Here is a 20603-nt window from a genome sequence, read left to right as displayed (position 1 = left end):
TGTGTCTGAAAGGGATGATATCTCTCTGCTCATCTCTCCATCATCAACTGACTCTTCTGCTCCACTTCCTGCTTCAGTGCAGCTATCTTGGCCTCCTCTTCCTCTTTTAATGCGGCTATCTGGGTCTCCTCTTCCTCTCGTAGAAACTGGTGAAGCTTCTGAAACTCCTGGTTAATCTGCTTGTCTGTGTGCTGGGCTTGGCTCTGGAGGCATTGGGAGGAAGAGGTCTAATATCCCATAGTATTCATACAGGGTTATTATTGTACCAGAAAGCTGTTAGTGAATATGCATGCAGATCCTGACACGTGACACCACATCTTTCCTAAAGTAACAGGATCTAATGCTGAACAGAACAAGAACATGTGTAATTGAACAACCTGAACAATATATGCAGTACTGACCTTAATGTGCTCTGCTGTTTGTATTAAAGACCTTCTCCTGTAAGAGCTCCAAAGATCTCTAGAGTTCCTCCTGGAATGAAACAGGACCTCATTGAGGACACCATATCTAGACTTGAGTGAACATCTGAACACCACAAGACTATCACTGCAGCCTGATTTTCAGTCAATCAAAAAGTTCAAATCTCATTGTTTATACCATTGCTCTATCACAGATCTCCAAATGGTTGTCTTTCTCTTACCTTATGATCCTGTACAGCCTCATCTATGGGGACACAGTCATGAGATGTATGTTTCTTTGAGGCCTGACACACCAAGCAGACAGGCTGTTTATCTTCCAGACAGAAGAGCTTGAGTTTCTCACAATGTACACCGCAGAGCACCTTAGACCCTGCTGAAGCTCTCTGACTTCTCTCCTGTATAATGTTTTTGTTGTTGTTGTAAATTTAACAAGGCACGTCAGTTAAAAACAAATTCTTATTTACAATGACGGCCTACATCGGCCAAACCCAGACGACACTGGGCCAATTGTGCGCGTCCCTATGGGACTCCCAAACATGGCTGGTTGTGATACAGCCTGGAATCAAACCAGGGTGTCTGTTGTGACGCCTCTAGTACTGAGATGCAGTGCCTCAGACCGCTGAACCAGGGTGTCTGTAGTGACGCCTCTAGCACTGAGATGCAGTGCCTTAGACCACTGCACCTCTCAGGAGCCCCAAAAGGCCTCACACACAGGTTCATTAGAGCCAAGTTACATGGAGGTTCAGACATCGGACATCTCCTACAAACTGGACTTCCTGGGATACTTTCTCAGAACAGCATTCCTGTACAGGCCTTACTGAAGCTGTGGCTACACGACAGTAGGGCAGGATTTTTGAAGATGCCGCAGCATACAGGACAGGACAGGTCCTCCTCTGGTAACTTCTGAAAGTTACTTTCACTTTTAACAACTTACTCTCTTAAATGGGCACTTCCCCCAAAAGTTAAGCCGCACTTGGAGACCCGTTTGTTTAACATTTTTGATGCTATATCAATACCTCTAACCAAATCCCAGAGTTGTGTTGTTGATCCAACAGAGCTGAACTCTAGAAAACTGAATGTTACAGCATTGAGATACACTTTACCCTCAACAGGCGACTCAGAAGTGCAGCTTTACAGAACACTAGGAGTCTGGTTAGACAGGTAAATTGTGCGTGTGTCTGTCTGTGTAGTTTTGCTGTGTGTGCAGACTAATAGCTCATGTACACACAATTGTTATTGATGGACCCACCCATTGATTATTTCAATTAAGATGGAAGCACACATTGATCATAGAATCAATTCATCAATTCACACTTGGCATTTTAAGAATATAGATTTTTATTGACATAGCAGCAGCTTCAAGATAGTAAAATCTACATTTAAACAGACTGAACAGACTGAACGGACTGAACGGACTGAACGGACTGAACAGACTGAACAAAACAATGTGTTTCTATTTGTATGACACTTCTTTTTGTGTGTTTCTCTTTTTCATGCACAGTCCCAGAGCTAATAAATGTTTCATACATGTTTATAAAGGGTTAATAACACATTATAAATGGCTTATTACATGTTAACTACTGCAAGCTCAGATGAATAGGTTAAGGCTTAAGTAAGACTGGGAATAATTATTCTAGCAGATAACTCAACAATACACAGCTTTCTGGAACGACTGCCTCTGTTCTGCTGAGGCCTATAACTGGTCTGCTGAGGCCTATAACTGGTCTGCTGAGGCCTATAACTGGTCTGTTAAGGCCTGGTCTGCTGAGGCCTATAACTGGTCTGCTGAGGCCTATAACTGGTCTGCTGAGGCCTATAACTGGTCTGTTAAGGCCTATAACTGGTCTGTTAAGGCCTATAACTGGTCTGCTAAGGCCTATAACTGGTCTGCTAAGGCCTATAACTGGTCTGCTAAGGCCTATAACTGGTCTGTTAAGGCCTGGTCTGCTGAGGCCTATAACTGGTCTGCTGAGGCCTATAACTGGTCTGCTAAGGCCTATAACTGGTCTGTTAAGGCCTGGTCTGCTGAGGCCTATAACTGGTCTGCTGAGGCCTATAACTGGTCTGCTGAGGCCTATAACTGGTCTGCTGAGGCCTATAACTGGTCTGCTGAGGCCTATAACTGGTCTGCTGAGGCCTATAACTGGTCTGCTAAGGCCTATAACTGGTCTGCTGAGGCCTATAACTGGTCTGCTGAGGCCTATAACTGGTCTGCTGAGGCCTATAACTGGTCTGCTGAGGCCTATAACTGGTCTGCTGAGGCCTATAACTGGTCTGCTGAGGCCTATAACTGGTCTGCTAAGGCCTATAACTGGTCTGTTAAGGCCTGGTCTGCTGAGGCCTATAACTGGTCTGCTGAGGCCTATAACTGGTCTGCTGAGGCCTATAACTGGTCTGTTAAGGCCTGGTCTGCTGAGGCCTACAACTGGTCTGCTGAGGCCTATAACTGGTCTGCTGAGGCCTATAACTGGTCTGTTGAGGTCTATAACTGGTCTGCTAAGATCTATAACTGGTCTGCTAAGGTCTATAACTGGTCTGCTGAGGCCTATAACTGGTCTGTTAAGGCCTGGTCTGCCGAGGCCTATAACTGGTCTGCTGAGGCCTATAACTGGTCTGCTAAGGTCTATAACTGGTCTGTTAAGGCCTATAACTGGTCTGTTAAGGCCTGGTCTGTTAAGGCCTATAACTGGTCTGTTAAGGCCTGGTCTGTTAAGGCCTATAACTGGTCTGCTAAGGTCTATAACTGGTCTGCTGAGGCCTATAACTGGTCTGCTAAGGTCTATAACTGGTCTGTTAAGGCCTATAACTGGTCTGCTAAAGTCTATAACTGGTCTGTTAAGGCCTGGTCTGCTGAGGCCTATAACTGGTCTGTTAAGGCCTATAGCTGGTCTGTTAATGCCTGGTCTGTTAAGGCCTATAACTGGTCTGCTGAGGCCTATAACTGGTCTGTTAAGGCCTATAACTGGTCTGCTGAGGGCTATAACTGGTCTGTTAAGGCCCATAACTGGTCTGTTAAGGCCTGGTCTATTAAGGCCTATAACTGGTCTGCTGAGGTCTATAACTGGTCTGCTGAGGCCTATAACTGGTCTGCTAAGGCCTATAACTGGTCTGCTAAGGCCTATAACTGGTCTGCTAAGGCCTATAACTGGTCTGCTAAGGCCTATAACTGGTCTGCTAAGGCCTATAACTGGTCTGCTAAGGCCTATAACTGGTCTGCTGAGGCCTATAACTGGTCTGCTGAGGCCTATAACTGGTCTGCTGAGGCCTATAACTGGTCTGCTAAGGCCTATAACTGGTCTGCTGAGGCCTATAACTGGTCTGCTGAGGTCTATAACTGGTCTGCTGAGGCCTATAACTGGTCTGCTGAGGCCTATAACTGGTCTGCTAAGGCCTATAACTGGTCTGTTAAGGCCTGGTCTGCTGAGGCCTATAACTGGTCTGTTAAGGCCTGGTCTGCTGAGGCCTATAACTGGTCTGCTGAGGCCTATAACTGGTCTGCTGAGGCCTATAACTGGTCTGCTGAGGCCTATAACTGGTCTGCTGAGGCCTATAACTGGTCTGCTAAGGCCTATAACTGGTCTGCTGAGGCCTATAACTGGTCTGCTGAGGTCTATAACTGGTCTGCTGAGGCCTATAACTGGTCTGCTGAGGCCTATAACTGGTCTGCTGAGGCCTATAACTGGTCTGCTGAGGCCTATAACTGGTCTGCTGAGGCCTATAACTGGTCTGCTAAGGCCTATAACTGGTCTGTTAAGGCCTGGTCTGCTGAGGCCTATAACTGGTCTGCTGAGGCCTATAACTGGTCTGCTGAGGCCTATAACTGGTCTGTTAAGGCCTGGTCTGCTGAGGCCTATAACTGGTCTGCTGAGGCCTATAACTGGTCTGCTGAGGCCTATAACTGGTCTGCTGGGGTCTATAACTGGTCTGCTAAGATCTATAACTGGTCTGCTAAGGTCTATAACTGGTCTGCTGAGGCCTATAACTGGTCTGCTAAGGTCTATAAATGGTCTGCTGAGGCCTATAACTGGTCTGTTAAGGCCTGGTCTGCCGAGGCCTATAACTGGTCTGCTGAGGCCTATAACTGGTCTGCTAAGGTCTATAACTGGTCTGTTAAGGCCTATAACTGGTCTGTTAAGGCCTGGTCTGTTAAGGCCTATAACTGGTCTGCTGAAGTCTATAACTGGTCTGTTAAGGCCTGGTCTGCTGAGGCCTATAACTGGTCTGTTAAGGCCTATAGCTGGTCTGTTAAGGCCTGGTCTGTTAAGGCCTATAACTGGTCTGCTGAGGCCTATAACTGGTCTGTTAAGGCCTATAACTGGTCTGTTAAGGCCTGGTCTGTTAAGGCCTATAACTGGTCTGTTAAGGCCTGGTCTGATAAGGCCTATAACTGGTCTGCTAAGGTCTATACCTGGTCTGCTGAGGCCTATAACTGGTCTGCTAAGGTCTATAACTGGTCTGTTAAGGCCTATAACTGGTCTGTTAAGGCCTGGTCTGTTAAGGCCTATAACTGGTCTGCTGAAGTCTATAACTGGTCTGTTAAGGCCTGGTCTGCTGAGGCCTATAACTGGTCTGTTAAGGCCTATAGCTGGTCTGTTAAGGCCTGGTCTGTTAAGGCCTATAACTGGTCTGCTGAGGCCTATAACTGGTCTGTTAAGGCCTATAACTGGTCTGCTGAGGGCTATAACTGGTCTGTTAAGGCCTATAACTGGTCTGTTAAGGCCTGGTCTATTAAGGCCTATAACTGGTCTGCTGAGGTCTATAACTGGTCTGCTGAGGCCTATAACTGGTCTGCTAAGGCCTATAACTGGTCTGCTAAGGCCTATAACTGGTCTGCTAAGGCCTATAACTGGTCTGCTAAGGCCTATAACTGGTCTGCTAAGGCCTATAACTGGTCTGCTAAGGTCTATAACTGGTCTGCTAAGGCCTATAACTGGTCTGCTAAGGCCTATATCTGGTCTGTTAAGGCCTGGTCTGTTAAGGCTTATAACTGGTCTGTTAAGGTCTATAACTGGTCTGCTGAGGCCTATAACTGGTCTGCTAAGGCCTATAACTGGTCTGTTAAGGCCTGGTCTGTTAAGGCCTATAACTGGTCTGTTAAGGCCTGGTCTGTTAAGGTTTATAACTGGTCTGTTAAGGCCTGGTCTGTTAAGGTTTATAACTGGTCTGTTAAGGCCTGGTCTGTTAAGGTTTATAACTGGTCTGTTAAGGCCTGGTCTGTTAAGGCCTATAACTGGTCTGTTAAGGCCTGGTCTGTTAAGGTTTATAACTGGTCTGTTAAGGCCTGGTCTGTTAAGGCCTATAACTCCATACATGTTCATTTCCCAGACAAATCTGTTCCCTTGATCATGATATACAGCACTTCTTCAAAATCTATAAATTCAATAAATGTGAAAACTTCTCAATTATTAGTTATGATCTATATGACATGTTATTTTTTTGTATCACTTCTTTTCATGTGTGTGTTTGTGCACGCATGTTAAGACGAAATACTTTTATGAGCAGTTCCATTATTGTTTGGGATTAATTGAGGATATGGTCACTCGTCCATCCAATTGAGGATTATTGCCAAGATCTGTGGCCGGGCAGTTCATGACCCCTGCAGTGTCAGTAATATACTGTAGCAGGACCTTGCATTTCTCAATGTGCTCCATCTTTCAAGTAAATAGACTACTGTGCACCTACATTCAAGTACATGAAGTGCAATGACAGGACTTGGAGTGAAGTAAAGCTCTGGGTCCATATCCATAAAGAGTCCTAGAGTAGGAAGGAGTGTCACGTCTAGCTAGCTTGACTTAAATGTGAATAAAAGCTGATCTAGGATCAGGTCCCCCCTGTCCAGGTAATCTCATTCATCATGATCTAAAATGATCCAAAATCAGCATTTTAAGATGCTTTATGAATACAGGCCTGGGATTATAGGGACTATACTGACCAAATGGCCACACTACACCTTTCCTCTCAAAAATCCCTGCAGGACAGATGTACTCATTTCCATTTTGCAAATGAGAGAATAGTAAACGTTCAGGTTTGTATAGGAGGGTATTTGTTATCTCTGAATGAGTTGTGTTTTCTATATTCTCAGCAGCACAGAGAGAAGCAGAGAGAGATGTGGTGGTGTGCGTATTAATATATTGCTCTCAAAGAACATTCAAAGGCACAGGCTACAAAAATACCTATATAGATGAATCAGATGAAGAATCAGATAGATGAATCAGATATATGAAATATATGAATCAGATTTGAAACCATTGATGTGGATCTCTCTAACAGTTACAGTACTGTGGGTTTAGGACATGGATGGACAACTATGGTACTCAGGGGTGCAGCAGTGTCCGCTGTTCTCTCTTCTCCCTGTGGCACTTAATCACTAATTACCGAGAGAAGACACGCCTGGGCCCATGTTAAAAAAGTGTCTCAGGGAAGGAAGGCTGATCTAGGATTAGGTCCCCCCCTGTCCATGTAATCCTATTAATTATGATCTACTGATCCTAGATCAGCACTCCGAGACTCTTTGTGAACATGGGCCCAGGTTTCCCAGGTAGCAGTCCAGTCACTGATTTGCAGGAAGAAAATAAAACCAGAAAACCTCCTGAAGACGGGAGTTTCCCTGGTTTAAGTTTTTTTAATCCTCTACACAGGTTCATCTGTAGAGAAGTACAGTACATTATGACATCAGTTTTAAAGAGGATCTGTAGAGAAACATCATTTACTTTGTAAGGAATGCAGAGACATATAAAACGACCATGCAAGCAGCATTCAGCATCTTTGAAAAGCACTGTGCAACATTCACTTGATGCCAAAGTCCTTCCCCCTGTCTGTCTGTTTATCTATGCACTTTTGGTTTACAGTACGATTCAAAATGGACGTCAAGATAAACAGCTTAGTCATCATGTCCACTATTATAAGCACCATACTCAATGTCACTCCTCTCCCTGTTCTTCCATAATAGATAGTGTATAACTACGACTAGCTAGCAGCACACAGTGTCCTCCTATAGGCACGATGGTATATACTATAGTACATAATGCAATAGATACACTGGAATTATGCACACTTCCTCCCTCACACACACACACACAATCTTAAACAAACATGCCACACGTTAATGTTCTGAGACACTCATCAGCTATACTGTAACAGCTAGAGGCCAAGACACAGCAGATGCTCTCTACCTGTCTGTCTGCCTGTCTGTCTGCCTGCCTGACTGCCTGCCTATCCTACCTTCTCTCCATGTTAGAAAGTGCAAAGTGAAGCAAGAAGGGGCGGGATAGTGACTCTGGTGGGGAGAAGAGGTTAGTGGCTAGGGTCTGATGACCCTTCTCCCTTAGTCTCTCTGGTGCTCTGTCTCCCGGCAGGGTTCTTCAAGATCCTCTCCACAAACAATTTGCCTCGTCCTGCTACACGTGGCCCTGCACGCACACGCACGCATGCGCACAAATACCCACAAAGACACATCCATACAATTAACATACTTACATTAAAATACAGTCACACTCACAGGGTCTCATGACAGTCCAAACAGACTACATACTCACTACTCACCAGCTGATTCCTTCAGAATGTCCTCCAGTCTCTCTCTCAGACATCCTCTCTCTGTGTCTTCCTCTCTGCTCTCCACTCTCTGGCGGATCAGCTCCTTTATCTGCAGCACTGCCCACAACAGGCCATCTGAAAGAATTACACCACCAGAGACATGAAGGATTGACTGAATGAGCTAAAATGGCTGCATACTGGCTAAATTCCCTTGGAAAGTCTCAGTATAAATTAAATCATAAAAATGTATATTTAAAGCACATAGGCTATGTTAAGTGTGAAAAAGGATTGTATGAAACAGATAATTATCTACAACAGTGTGTTAGGGCCAGTGGCGATTGGTGCCGTTTAAGATTAGAGAGGTAGATTTTTTTTGAATAATCAAGGTGACAGACAGTGACACATTCAGTACCGCCTTGCACACTCTTGCCTGCATCTAGCTGATCTGGGGTGGAATCATTAGTCCAAACAGAACGTTTTGCAACTAAAACAAGAGTTTGTATTGGACAAATTCAGGTAGGTCCTTCCCCGTTCCGTTTGCTTGTTTAAGACAGAATCGGCAGAATGAATACACCCCTGATCATCCGCACACACAGTTCACTTTCATAGCAGACAAATACGGAATCATTGCTAATGCTCGCTGTATAATTCCTTTTTGCATTTACGCGCTCTCCTCTCACATTTTTCCTTCGCTTGTGGACTTCAGTGCACAACACAACAGCTGTCTATGACCAAGCGCAAAAACCTCTCCAAGCCAAACCTTCATACCATACCATAACACTAACCACTAAGCCTGCATTGTTGTCACCATATTAATAGTATAGTCAACAAACTAGAACTAACGTGTAAGTAAACCCACAATCCAATCCATATGTACAATCACACAGTACAGTGTACAGCAAGCAGTTAAACCAGCGGGCCCCGGTGGTAATAAATTTATAAAACAGAAAGCTTAACCTTGACTTGAAGAGTTGCAGCGTTGGTTAGCCTTAGCCAGCTAGCTAACATAAATAGCATTCTTCTCTGTTTGAATCAGGATGTTGAGTAGGCTAAACTAGCTGCATTAGATAAGTGAAAAGTAAACTAAGAAGAAGGGAAAAAGACAATGAAATATAGCTATCACTCCCTCTCTCTGCTGCTACTACTTAATTTGTTCAAAACTGCTTAACTATTGTCTTTCACTCTCTTGGAGTCAACTACTCACCACTGCACTGCAGTGTTAGCTAGCTGTAGCTTATGCTTTCAGTACTAGATTCATTCTTTGTTCCTTTGATTGGATGGACAACATGTCAGTTCATACTGCAAGAGCTCTGATAGGTTGGAGGACGTCCTCCGGAAGTTGTCATAATTACTGTGTAAGTCTATGGAAGGAGCTGAGAACCATGAGCCTCCTAGGTTTTGTATTGAAGTCAATGTACCCAGAGGAGGATGGAAGATAGCTGAGCTGTCCTCCAGCTACAGCATGGTGCTACCCTACAGAGTGCTGTTGAGGCTACTGTAGACTTTCATCGCAACACAGTGTGTTTTAATCAGTTATTTGGTGACGTGAATATATTTAGTATAGTTTTATCTAAAAAGGATAGCTTTTTTAATGTTGAACCATTTTAACTTTTCAGAAATTCATTTAGTAGCATTGCCCTCCCCTTCCTACTCTGAGGAGCCTCTAGTGGTCAGGACCCTGTGGCTTCTGGTTGATTAGGTCACATCTTGAGAATAGCGTGGTGCCATATCTGATTGCTCTGCATTACCAAGTCCTAAGACTGCACATACAGATCAAGGACCAGCTAGATTGAGAAAGGGTCCTGGCTAGAAACACAATCTGTCTCTACTTGGTGGATCACCAACAGAACCCATAACAACAGTTTTAGGTCGGTCACTGATTATAAATCGGAAGAAATAACTCACCATACTCCTGGTTCAGCCCCCACAGTTTGATTTTGTTGGCCTCATGCTGGGCTTTCTTCTTCAGCCGACACGCTCTGTGGAGAGAGAGGGCGAGAGATAGAGTGATAGAGAGATGGGAGTGTTGATAAACTCCCATATCTATTGGGTGAAATACAACAGTGTGCCATCACGCAAGATGTGTGACCTGTTGCCACAAGAAAAGGGCAACCAGTGAAGAACAAACACCATTGTAAATACAACCTATTTATGTTTATTTATTTTCACCTTTGTACTTTAACTATTTACACATCATTACAACACTGTATATATACACATAATATGACATTTGAAATGTATTTATTATTTTGGAACTTTTGTAAGTGTAATGTTTACAGTCAATGTTTTATTGTTTATTATCTATTTAATTTGCTTTAGCAATGTAAACATGTTTCCCATGTCAATAAAGCCCTTAAATTGAAATTGAAATGAGAGACAGCGAGAGAGTGAGAGAGAGAGAGACAGCGAGAAAGTGAGAGAGACAGACAGACAGAGTGAGAGAGATGGAGAGAGAGAGATAGAGACAGGGAGAGAGACAGAGAGTGAGAGACAGAGTGAGAGAGAGAGACAGACAGACAGACAGAGTGAGAGAGATGGAGAGAGAGAGAGACAGGGAGAGAGACAGAGAGTGAGAGACTGAGTGAGAGAGAGACAGACAGACAGACAGAGTGAGAGAGATGGAGAGAGAGAGAGACAGAGACAGGGAGAGAGACAGAGAGTGAGAGACAGAGTGAGAGAGAGAGACAGTTTACCAACCTATAGCCAGAGCTTATGCTGCGCTACACTCGACCTCACTAGCACTTAGCTAGACGCAGGTTGAATTTAACACAGCACAGTTCTGTTGAGTGGTACTTCCATCCGGGACACCATGCTGTACAAATCAAATGTACTTCTGAAAGTGCAGTGTGGAAAAGCCACTAGCGAATTATGCCTCTATAGTTAGACAGGTAAGTCAGGTAAGTCGTGTGTATGTGTCCGTGTCCTAGTGTGTACGTGCACCTGGAGGCCAGTTTGTTCCTCTCCTTTCGTGTTGGGGCCCTGGCAGTAACAGGCAGGTCACTGACAGGAGTCAGGCCCTCCAGAGCAGAGCTGAGTGTATGGAGCTGCTCTCCCAAGCTCTGTAGCTTCCCAGGGCTGGGGGTCAGGTCACTGGCATCTGTACGACGGGCCTTCCTCTGGCCTCGCTTACCTGGGGAACACACAGGAGTTTGTGGTTGGTTTTACATAAGTACGTTTGTAAGTCGCTCTGGATAAGAACATCTGCTAAATGACTAAATGTAATTGTATGTTTCCAAGCACACAAGCACTCGAGACGCAACTGACAGTGCAGCTAATGCAGCTATACTTTAGACTCCACTAACAAAGTATTTGTGTTTGGCGATAGAAATGAGAGATGGCGAGGTTGAAGCAGCAAATTTTACCTCTGAATTTTAACACCCATGGTGTTAAAGGGATACTTGGGGATTTTGGCAATGAGGCCTTTTATCTACTTCCCCAGAGTCAGATGAAGTCGTGGATATCAGATTTATGCTAGTCGATACTCAGACTTCCAGTCAGTGCGCTACATCTAGTTAGCATTGGCTGGCGAAACTACCTCTAATTTCTTTCATATCGGACACAGAGACATAAAAATGGTATCATCTGTGTTCTTCTGAGTAGATAAAGGGCCTCATTGCCAAAATCTCGAAGTATCCCTTTAAAATTAACACTTTCCTAGTATGTATGTGACCCACCAAATGAGTATTGATACATTTATAAAAATTAAGAACATATAAAATGTAAAAATATTTTACACCTTCCTTTCCTTATTCAATTGTACATGAATGAGTCTTATGGGTTGGGGTTGAGGTCTCACCATTGGTGGAGGTCCCCTCTTTCAGGCACATGGTGGTGGGTAGGGTGCTAGGGCCCCAGATGATATCCCCTTCATATTTATCTTCATCTCCTTCTTCATATCTCTCTTCGGCTCTCCCTCTATCTTTCTCTCCATCTCTCCATTTGGCTCTCAATCTATCTTTATCGCCATCTCTCCCCAGGTCTGCCTCACTGAAGAGGCTACATTCCCAGTAACGCCGGCGTTTCTTTTGTCTCTTATGGGACTGAAGCTCCTCCTCTTCCTTCCCTTTCTCTTCCTCCATGGCTTCTGTCCCCTTCTCCTCTTCCTCTTTCCCATCTTCCTCCTTCTCCTCCTCTTCCTCTTCAATATCGCTGTCTGTTCCTTGACTAGACTCAGTGTCTGGCTCACTCTGTAGAGAGTAGTTATGCACCATCTCTTCCTGCCACACCTGCTGCAGCCCTTCCCTAGCTTCACTCTCCCGCCCTCCAGCCTCTTGGCTCCAGGACTCCGGATATCTACCAGCCAGGAGGAGGTGTCCAGCCCCCAACCCTACACAGGGTGTGAGGTCTGTGGGGTTCCTCGGCTGCCTCTCCCCTGGTCTTAGGGATAACCATGGTTCTTCTCTGCCTCCCTGTGGAGAGCAAAACAGAGTAGGTAGAAGTTTGCTCTAAACCATGGTCAGAGTTCCTAAGGACTGCCCATGGACACACATCAGACTCAACTAATCAATAGCTTCCTCAGTTGTGTTAGTGCTTGGCTGGAACAAACAGCTGCACACCCTGTAGATCTCCAGAACCAGAAGTGACTTCCCGGGATCTAATGGTGAAGGTTGGTGATGATGTCAATCCGGACAACCTGTGGTTAAGAGTAACTCATACCTCAGGTGAGACGGAGGAGCTCTCGCAGCTCGGTGGTGCCCCCTCTGGGCTGCCTTTGGCGTAGTGTGTGATGTCATCCAGTGCCGAGATGTCCCAGCGACGCTCGGAGGTGTGTGTGTCGTCAGTGAACACATCCTCCAAGAGATCACTGAGTAGCTCACATCCAGGCTGCTGGCCTCGACACAGGGACAAGGCTGGGGCCCCCAACATCACCACCACACCCTTAGGACACTACAACACAGACCAAACACATACTCTGTCTATGATAACACTGAGTTACATACACACACACACATCGTTTTTTACTTCTGTCGTATTCAATTCCAGATCCAGAGGTCAATAGCATTGATGGTTTTCATTCTTCCATCCCCTCTAATCAGGGACTGAGTCAGACCGGAGATTGGTGTCACCTTAGTTGGGGAGTTGGGGCTCGTGGTAATTGCTGGAGTGGAATTAGTGGAATGGTATCAAGCACATGGTTTCACAATTGCTGGAGCGGAATTAGTGGAATGGTATCAAGCACATCAAACACATTCCATTGACTCCATTCCAGCCATTATTATGACCTCGCCTCCCCTCAGCAGCCTCCACTGATTCAGACATGGGACATACACAAGTGACAAATGTTTTCCACTGTACCTACGTTGTCTGACTCTGCACTGCCCCCTGTAGGAGAGATGGTGAATGGCTCTAAGGTCACAGATAAACCGTTGGTCCCATAGGCCTCACCAAAGACAGGCTCCATCCCACTGCTACCTGGCTGGAGAGAGAGAAGGGGAAGGGGTCAGAGTTGGATGGGGGAGATAGAAAGGTAAAGGGGGAGGAGGACAGAGAGAGAAAGCGAGAGAAAGTCAGAAATGACTCTGTTGTGATATTGTACAATAGCCAGCATTAAGTTTGTAACCTAGCAACTCATCATGATAAAGTATCTATATATTATGAAGAATAATGAAGAATATATTGTAGTATAATAAGGCTGTGTACCTGAGGCATGGTGGTGCTTGGACCTGTTCAGAGGCAGTTGGATGGGTCAACAGTTTAGTACGGTTAGCTTCGTCATCATCAGTACACCAACCGTCAGAGGTCAAAGTTCACATCATCTGATAACAGAGAAAGACAGTTAGCCTTAACATTAACATTTTAAATCGAGCAGCTGATTTAGTTCAGGTTGCAGAGATTAGTTACAGTGGCTTCACCCCCCCTTGTAATTTTTCCTATTTTGTTGCCTTACAACCTGGAATTAAAATAGATTTTTGGGGGATTTGTATCATTTACACAACATATCTACCACTTTGAAGATGCTAAATAAAAACATTTGTGACACAAATAAGACAAAAAAAACGGACAATTTGAGCATGCATAACTATTCACCCCGCCAAAGTCAATACTTTGTATAGGCCACCTTTTGCAGCAATTACCGCTGCAAGTCTCATGGGGTATGTCTCTATAAGCTTGACACATCTAGCCACTGGGATTTTTGCCCATCCTTCAAGGCAAAACTGCTACAGCTCCTTCAAGTTGGATGGGTTCCGCTGGTGTACCGCAATTTTTAAGTCATACCACAGATTCTCAATTGGATTGAGGTCCGGGCTTTGACTAGGCCAATCCAAGACATTTAAATATTTCCCCTTAAACCACTCAAGTGTTGCTTTAGCAGTATGCTCAGGGTCATTGTCCTGCTGGAAGGTGAACCTCCGTCCCAGTCTCAAAGCTCTGGAAGACTGAAACAGGTTTCCTTCAAGAATTTCCCTGTATTTAGCGCAATCTGTCATTCCTTCAATTCTGACCAGTTTCCCAGTTCCTGCCAAGGAAAAACATCCCCACAGCATGATGCTGGCACCACCATGTTTCACTGTGGGGATGGCGTTCTCAGGGTGATGAGAGGTGTTGGGTTTGCGCCAGACAGAGTTTTCCTTGATGGCCAAAAAGCTCAATTTTAGTTTCATCTGACCAGAGTACCTTCTTCCATATGTTTGGGGAGTCCCCCAGATGCCTCTTGGCGAACACCAAACGTGTTTGCTTATTTCTTTCTTTCAGTAATGGCTTTTTTCTGGCCACTCTTCCGTAAAGCCCAGCTCTGTGGAGTGTCCTGCTTAAAGTGGTCCTATGGACAGATAGTCCAATCTCTGCTGTGGAGCTTTGCAGCTCCTTCAGGGTTATCTTTGGTCTCTTTGTTGCCTCTCTGATTAATGCCCTCCTTGAGTTTTGGTGGGTGGCCCTATCTTGGCAGGTTTGTTGTGGTGCTATATTCTTTCCATTTTATTATAATGGATTTAATGGTGATCTGTGGGATTTTCAAAGTTTCAGATATTTCTTTATAACCCAAATCTGATCTGTACATCTCCACAACTTTGTCCCTGACCTGTTTGGAGAGCTCCTTGGCACCGCTTACTTGTTGGGGCCCCTTGCTTAGTGGTGTTGCAGACTCTAGGTCCTTTCAGAACAGGTGTATATATACTGAGATCATGTGACAGATCATGTGACACTTAGATTGCACACAGGTGGACTTTATTTAACTAATTATGTGACTTCTGAAGTTAATTGGTTGAACCAGATCTTATTTAGGGGCTTCATAGCAAAGGGGGTGAAGACATATGCACAAACCACTTTTTTGAAACAAGTTATTTTTTTATTTTGTCATGGCCGTTGAATGAAGAGGACCAAGGTGCAGCGTGGTCAGCGTACATATTACTTTATTTATATGACGCCGACAAAGACAATAAACAATCCAAAACAACCTTGAAGCTAAAGGCTATAGTGCCAACAAACAAAGACATCTTCCCACAAAGACAGGTGGGAAAAAGGGCTACCTAAGTATGGTTCTCAATCAGAGACAAAGATAGACAGCTGTCCCTGATTGAGAACCCTACCCGGACAAAACATAGAAATACAAATAATAGAACGAAAGAACATAGAATACCCACCCCAAATCACACCCTGACCAAACCAAAATAGAGACATAAAAAGGATCTCTAAGGTCAGGGTGTGACAAATTTCACCTCACCAATTTGGAGAAATTTGTGTATGTTCATTACATGAAATCCAAATAAAAATCAATTTAAATTACAGGTTGTAATGCAACAAAATAGGAAAACGCCAAGGGGGATGAATACTTTTCCAAGGCACTGTACAGGTCTCCCATGACAGATTGAGTAGCTGTCAGGCTTTTAAGACTTGGTTTTGGGCTCTGAGATTACTTAGTAGTGATTCATCCAGGGCCATTCCTTGCCTGCCCTAGGCAAGACTCCCGACCCCCCAAAAAAACTCCCAGTGAGCAAAATGACGTTGAAAAGACATGTAAAATATGTATTTTTCAGACGTTGAAGCTTGGTTCAATTTAGGTTCTTAATGAAAGGTGAAAACATTTATTTTCCATATGTTTAAAATACAAATTTTCCAGGATGTTGAAAAGGCGTCTTTTCCGGACATTGAAAAATAACATTTGTCTGGATGTTTAAATCAGGTTCATCATCAAATCTGAACCAATCATAGACATCTATGATTTTGTTACATTACAGCCTTATTCTAAAATGGATCAAATATGTTTTTCCCCTCATCAATCTACACACAATACCCCGCAATGACAAAGAAAAAACAGGTTTTTTGAAATGTTTGCAAATATATTAAAAATAAATAACAGAAATACCTTAAGTATTCAGACCCTTTGCTATGAGACTCGAAATTGGGCTCAGGTGCATCCTGTTTGCATTGATAATCCTTGAGATGTTTCCACAACTTGATTGGAGTCCACCTGTGGTAAATTCAATTGATTGGACAGGAGTTGGAAAGGCACACACCTGTCTATATACGGTCCAACAGTTGAAGGAATTGTCTGTAGAGCTCAGAGACAGGGTTGTGTTGAGGCACAGATCTGGGGAAGGGTACCAACACATTTCTGCAGCACTGAAGGCCCCCAAGAACACAGTGGCCTCAAACATTCTTAAATGGAAGAAGTTTGGAACCACCAAGATTCTTCCTAGAGCTGGCATTCTGAGCAATCTGGGGAGAAGGACCTTGTTAAGGGATGTGACCAAGAACCCGATGGTCACTCTGACAGAGCTCCAGAGTTCCTCTGTGGAGATGGGAGAACCTTCCAGAAGGACAACCATCTCTGCAGCACTCCACCAATCAGGCCTTTATGGTAGAGTGGCCAGATGGAAGCCACTCCTAAGTAAGGCACATGACAGCCCGCTTGGAGTTTGCCAAAAGGCACCTAAAGGACTCTCAGACCATGAGAAACAAGATTCTCTCGTCTGATGAAACCAAGATTGAACTCTTTGGCCTGAATGCCAAGCGTCACATCTGGAGGAAACCTGGCACCATCCTTATGGTGAAGCATGGTGCTAGAGGCGTCACTACAGACCCTGGTTCAATTCCAGGCTGTATCACAACCGGCTGTGATTGGGAGTCCCATAGGACAGGGCACAATTGGCCTAGCAACGTCCGGGTTAGGGTTGGCCGGGGTAGGCAGTCATTGTAAATAAGAATGTGTTCTTAACTGGACTTGCCTAGTTAAATAAAGGTTAAATAAATAAAAAACGAATAAATGATGGTGACAGGATCATGCTGTGGGATGTTTATCAGCGGCAGGGACGGGAGACTAGTCAGGATCGAGATAAAGAGGAACAGAGCAAAGTACAGAGAGGTCCTTGATGAAAACCTGCTCCAGAGCGCTCAGGACCTCAGACTGGGGATGAAGGTTCACCTTCCAACAGGACAATGACCCTAAGCACACAGCCAAGACAACGCAGGAGTGGCTTCGGGACAAGTCTCTCAATGTCCTTTAGTGGCCCAGCCAGAGCCTGGATTTGAACCCGATCGAACATCTCTGGAGAGACCTGAAAATAGATGTGGAGCAACGCTCCCCATCCAACCTGACAGAACTTGAAAATCTACAGAGAGGAATGGGACAAACTCCCAAAATACTGGTGTGCCAAGCTTCTAGCGTCATCCCCAAGAAGACTTGAGGCTGTAATCACTGCCAAAGGTATTTAAACAAAGTACTGAGTAAAGGGTCTGAATACTTATGTAAATGCGATATATCCATTTATTTTTACTACATTAGCAAAAAATAAAAAAATTAACTGAATTTTTCCTTTGTCATTATGGGGTATTGTGTGTAGATTGATGAGGGGAAAAAACGATTAAATCCATTTTAGAACAAGGCTGTAACGTAACAGAATGTGTAAAAATTCTAGGGATCTGAATACTTTCCGAATGCACTGTATTTAGGTTAGGTTATAGATCGGCGAATCCTGCACGATGTAAAAAGTGTCTGTCTCATTACATTGTCATACATTTTATCTCCAGCCTGCAGGCTACATAAAGGGCTACATACTGTTTCTACAACATCCTATATCTGCTCCATCATTTATGTTTGATGATTGTTTTGACGGAACATTGTTGGAGCGCTCCAGCAATGAGTCTCTTCAACAGCACCCTGGAGAGGCGTGCTGGGAATGGACAAACAAAATATTTTGCGCCCCTGCCGTTGACAAAGTGCGCACTGTTTATCACAGGGCCGCATCAGCGCTCACCTAAAAAACCCATAGGCCACTGGTTGAGAGAAATTGACTTTTTAGGGGTGGGGGGGGGGGGGGGGGTGGGGGTGGGGGGGGGGGGGGGCAGAATTATGTGAGGTTTAAAGTGTTGTTGTTGGAGTTGTGTCTTGGTCAGTTTAGCTCAGAAAATGCCGCCCTTGTCAATCTGCCACCATAGGCAGCCGCCTAATCCTGCCTAATGGATTCATCACTGCAGTGACATCTAGGTTAATCTAGCAGCTCATCACATGAGCACAATGTTAATATAGACCTCAACAAGACCATATAGCTTCTAGCTGGTATAGACAAGGGGTAATCTGCTGCAGTTTAGGTTGGTTTGCCAGGTTACACTTTATTTGACAGACCACATTTATTTTTACTCTTTGGGAGTCATTCAATCGAGCACTACAATTTATGTTATGTATGTATGTTATCATTGTTCACATGCTTTCTGAACAACTAACAGCAATGTAAAACAACTTCCAGGACTGTAAAACAACTATCAGGACTGTAATATTGGGTTGCTGTATTCCATCATACGAGCACAGAGAGACAGAAAGACAGAGAGGGGGGGGGGGGGAGATAAAGACTAATATTCACAGCCAACATCCTGTGCCCTAGATCCCTAAAATAGTCCTAATCAGTCATTTCCCTGTGTCTCACACACACACACACACACACACACACACACACACACACACACACACACACACACACACACACACACACCATAACTCTACAGAGGGAAAGTCTGAAGAAACAGCCTTTCTTCCACATGAGACAGAGAGAGGAGTGGCTACTTCTTTCCAAGAAATAAGAGGAATAGCAAAGCTCTGTACCTGACAGCTGTGGGGTGAATTTATTTTCACTATAACCCGACTGTTACTCTCATTCAGTCTAATGCCATCATTGAGGACATTAAAGTTTTCTGAATCTGAGCATACATTTAGCTGAACGTCGTGCAAGCCTTTTAAAACAACATTTCGCAACAATATCACCCTGACACTGTCCCTGGCACTCAAGTTACGAAAAGGCAGTATTTTGAACGAACAGCTAGCTGTCTTACCTCCTGCATGGACGGTGTGTCACATTTTCCGATGTTGAAGCGCGCCCCCGTCATCTGTCAACGCGCAACCCCGCGGTTCTGACAGCGAGCGCTCTGGAAGCCAGCAGCCTAAAGTCCGATAGGAAATAGGCTAAACATTTGACCACTAAATAGTACCCGTTCCAATATCAGCAACGATAAGCCTATGCAGCATACAATATTATATTTGTATTAGGCCTACACAGCTATAACCTAGGAGGCAACTGTATATAATACAGGAAGAGCACATCAGCATTGACTGGTATCAGAGTCGCAACAAAATAACCAACCTAAAACAGTAGGCTACAGGGTTATTGCTCGATTCATGGCTACCTTGCTGTAGAAGGCTAGGCTACTTACCGTCCACTGTTCCAGCAGTTACAATCAGGGGAACAAAGTGACATCCACATAAACCAATGTTCTTCTCCACAAGACCGCATAAATTACAAGAATTATAGATATGTTGTGGTCCTCTAGTATATCGACGCAAAATATATTTGGGCTAGTTCTGAACAGCTGGCTTTGGAATGGTCTAGACATGGCGAAACAAGGAAACATTTTTCTTTATTTTCCATTAAAACACACATTGGTTGTTATTAAAAATGACATATATTACATTAATGTCATCAAATTAACATAGTCATCTTCAAGACTTCATTAGGCTAGGATATATTTCCTCTAAATACAATAACGTGGAACTTGTTGATAAATAAATCCCCTCAGAACCCAAATGGTTCAGTCCGGGATCAGCTGTGAAAATGCATGATTTGTTCCAAAGGAACCATAGAGAAAGTAAGGAATTAAATTAAAGGAGAACATCAGTCATGTAATTTGTGTAGGCAGATATGTCTGATTGTGTTATAATTACTGAGAACTACCTGCTACACACAGTGCATGGATTTTACTACACTTAAATCAGCTTTTCCTGTGGGGCCAGCCCCCCTTCGGAGGAACGAGGTCGACAGGACGGTGCGGAGCGGTAGCCTACGGTGAGACACGTGTTAGTGGCTAGAGACAATAATGCTCTATGCTCTAAATTAGTCGACTCACTGTGCGGTGCTGGTGACCTCATGATAATAATTCACTCATCTTTAAATAAAGTGCATGTTTTGGTAGGCAGAGACGGTATAGAAAGTATTGAATTCCTTCAATATCTCTGGTACTAGGTATTCTAGTAACCCAAATAGCCTATTGACTTGGGACTATCCTGCTTAAGGCAATACACATTTGATTATATTTTATTTATTTGTTATTTTACCAGGTAAGTTGACTGAGAACACGTTCTCATTTGCAGCAACAACCTGGGGAATAGTTACAGGGGAGAGGAGGGGGATGAATGAGCCAATTGTAAACTGGGGATTATTAGGTGAC

General features: G+C 44.2%; 1 protein-coding gene and 1 pseudogene across 3 annotated transcripts; both read right to left on the bottom strand.

Moving 5' to 3' along the window:
* Positions 1–7651, bottom strand: part of LOC139569871 (zinc-binding protein A33-like) — an 8551-nt pseudogene extending 900 nt beyond the window's left edge.
* Positions 2786–19740, bottom strand: LOC139571501 (CREB3 regulatory factor-like). Of its 3 annotated transcripts, none has more exons than XM_071394437.1 (10): positions 19593–19740; positions 19215–19322; positions 13593–13708; positions 13248–13368; positions 12609–12839; positions 11749–12361; positions 10893–11082; positions 9858–9931; positions 7962–8087; positions 2786–7828 (listed from the first exon to the last, which is right to left on the bottom strand). In XM_071394437.1, the coding sequence occupies exons 5-10, from the start codon at positions 12816–12818 to the stop codon at positions 7713–7715; spliced, it is 1329 nt and encodes a 442-aa protein (XP_071250538.1). In that variant the 5' UTR covers positions 12819–12839; positions 13248–13368; positions 13593–13708; positions 19215–19322; positions 19593–19740; the 3' UTR covers positions 2786–7712. The 3 variants fall into 3 exon arrangements, 2 of the variants coding, with proteins under 2 accessions (XP_071250538.1, XP_071250537.1); XM_071394436.1 differs by having other exon boundaries at positions 13252–13368; XR_011674309.1 differs by lacking the exon at positions 2786–7828 and having other exon boundaries at positions 8035–8087; positions 10650–11082; positions 13252–13368.
* Between the last annotated feature and the right edge of the window lie 863 nt (positions 19741–20603).

This window comes from Salvelinus alpinus, chromosome 3 (genome assembly GCF_045679555.1).
Source record: "Salvelinus alpinus chromosome 3, SLU_Salpinus.1, whole genome shotgun sequence".
Lineage (NCBI taxonomy): Eukaryota > Metazoa > Chordata > Actinopteri > Salmoniformes > Salmonidae > Salvelinus > Salvelinus alpinus.
Note: the sequence above shows the minus strand (reverse complement) of the source record. Positions and strands in the feature narration are given on the sequence as shown.

Bases quoted from the DNA above. Each gene is read 5' to 3' on its own strand.
- LOC139571501 (XM_071394436.1), bottom strand. The intron at 12,362-12,608 runs GTATGAGTTACT...TGCTCTCCACAG, and splicing joins GCTCCTCCGTCTCACCTGAG to GGAGGCAGAGAAGAACCATG. The intron at 9,932-10,892 runs GTGCACGTACAC...CTCTCTCCACAG, and splicing joins AGGAACAAACTGGCCTCCAG to AGCGTGTCGGCTGAAGAAGA.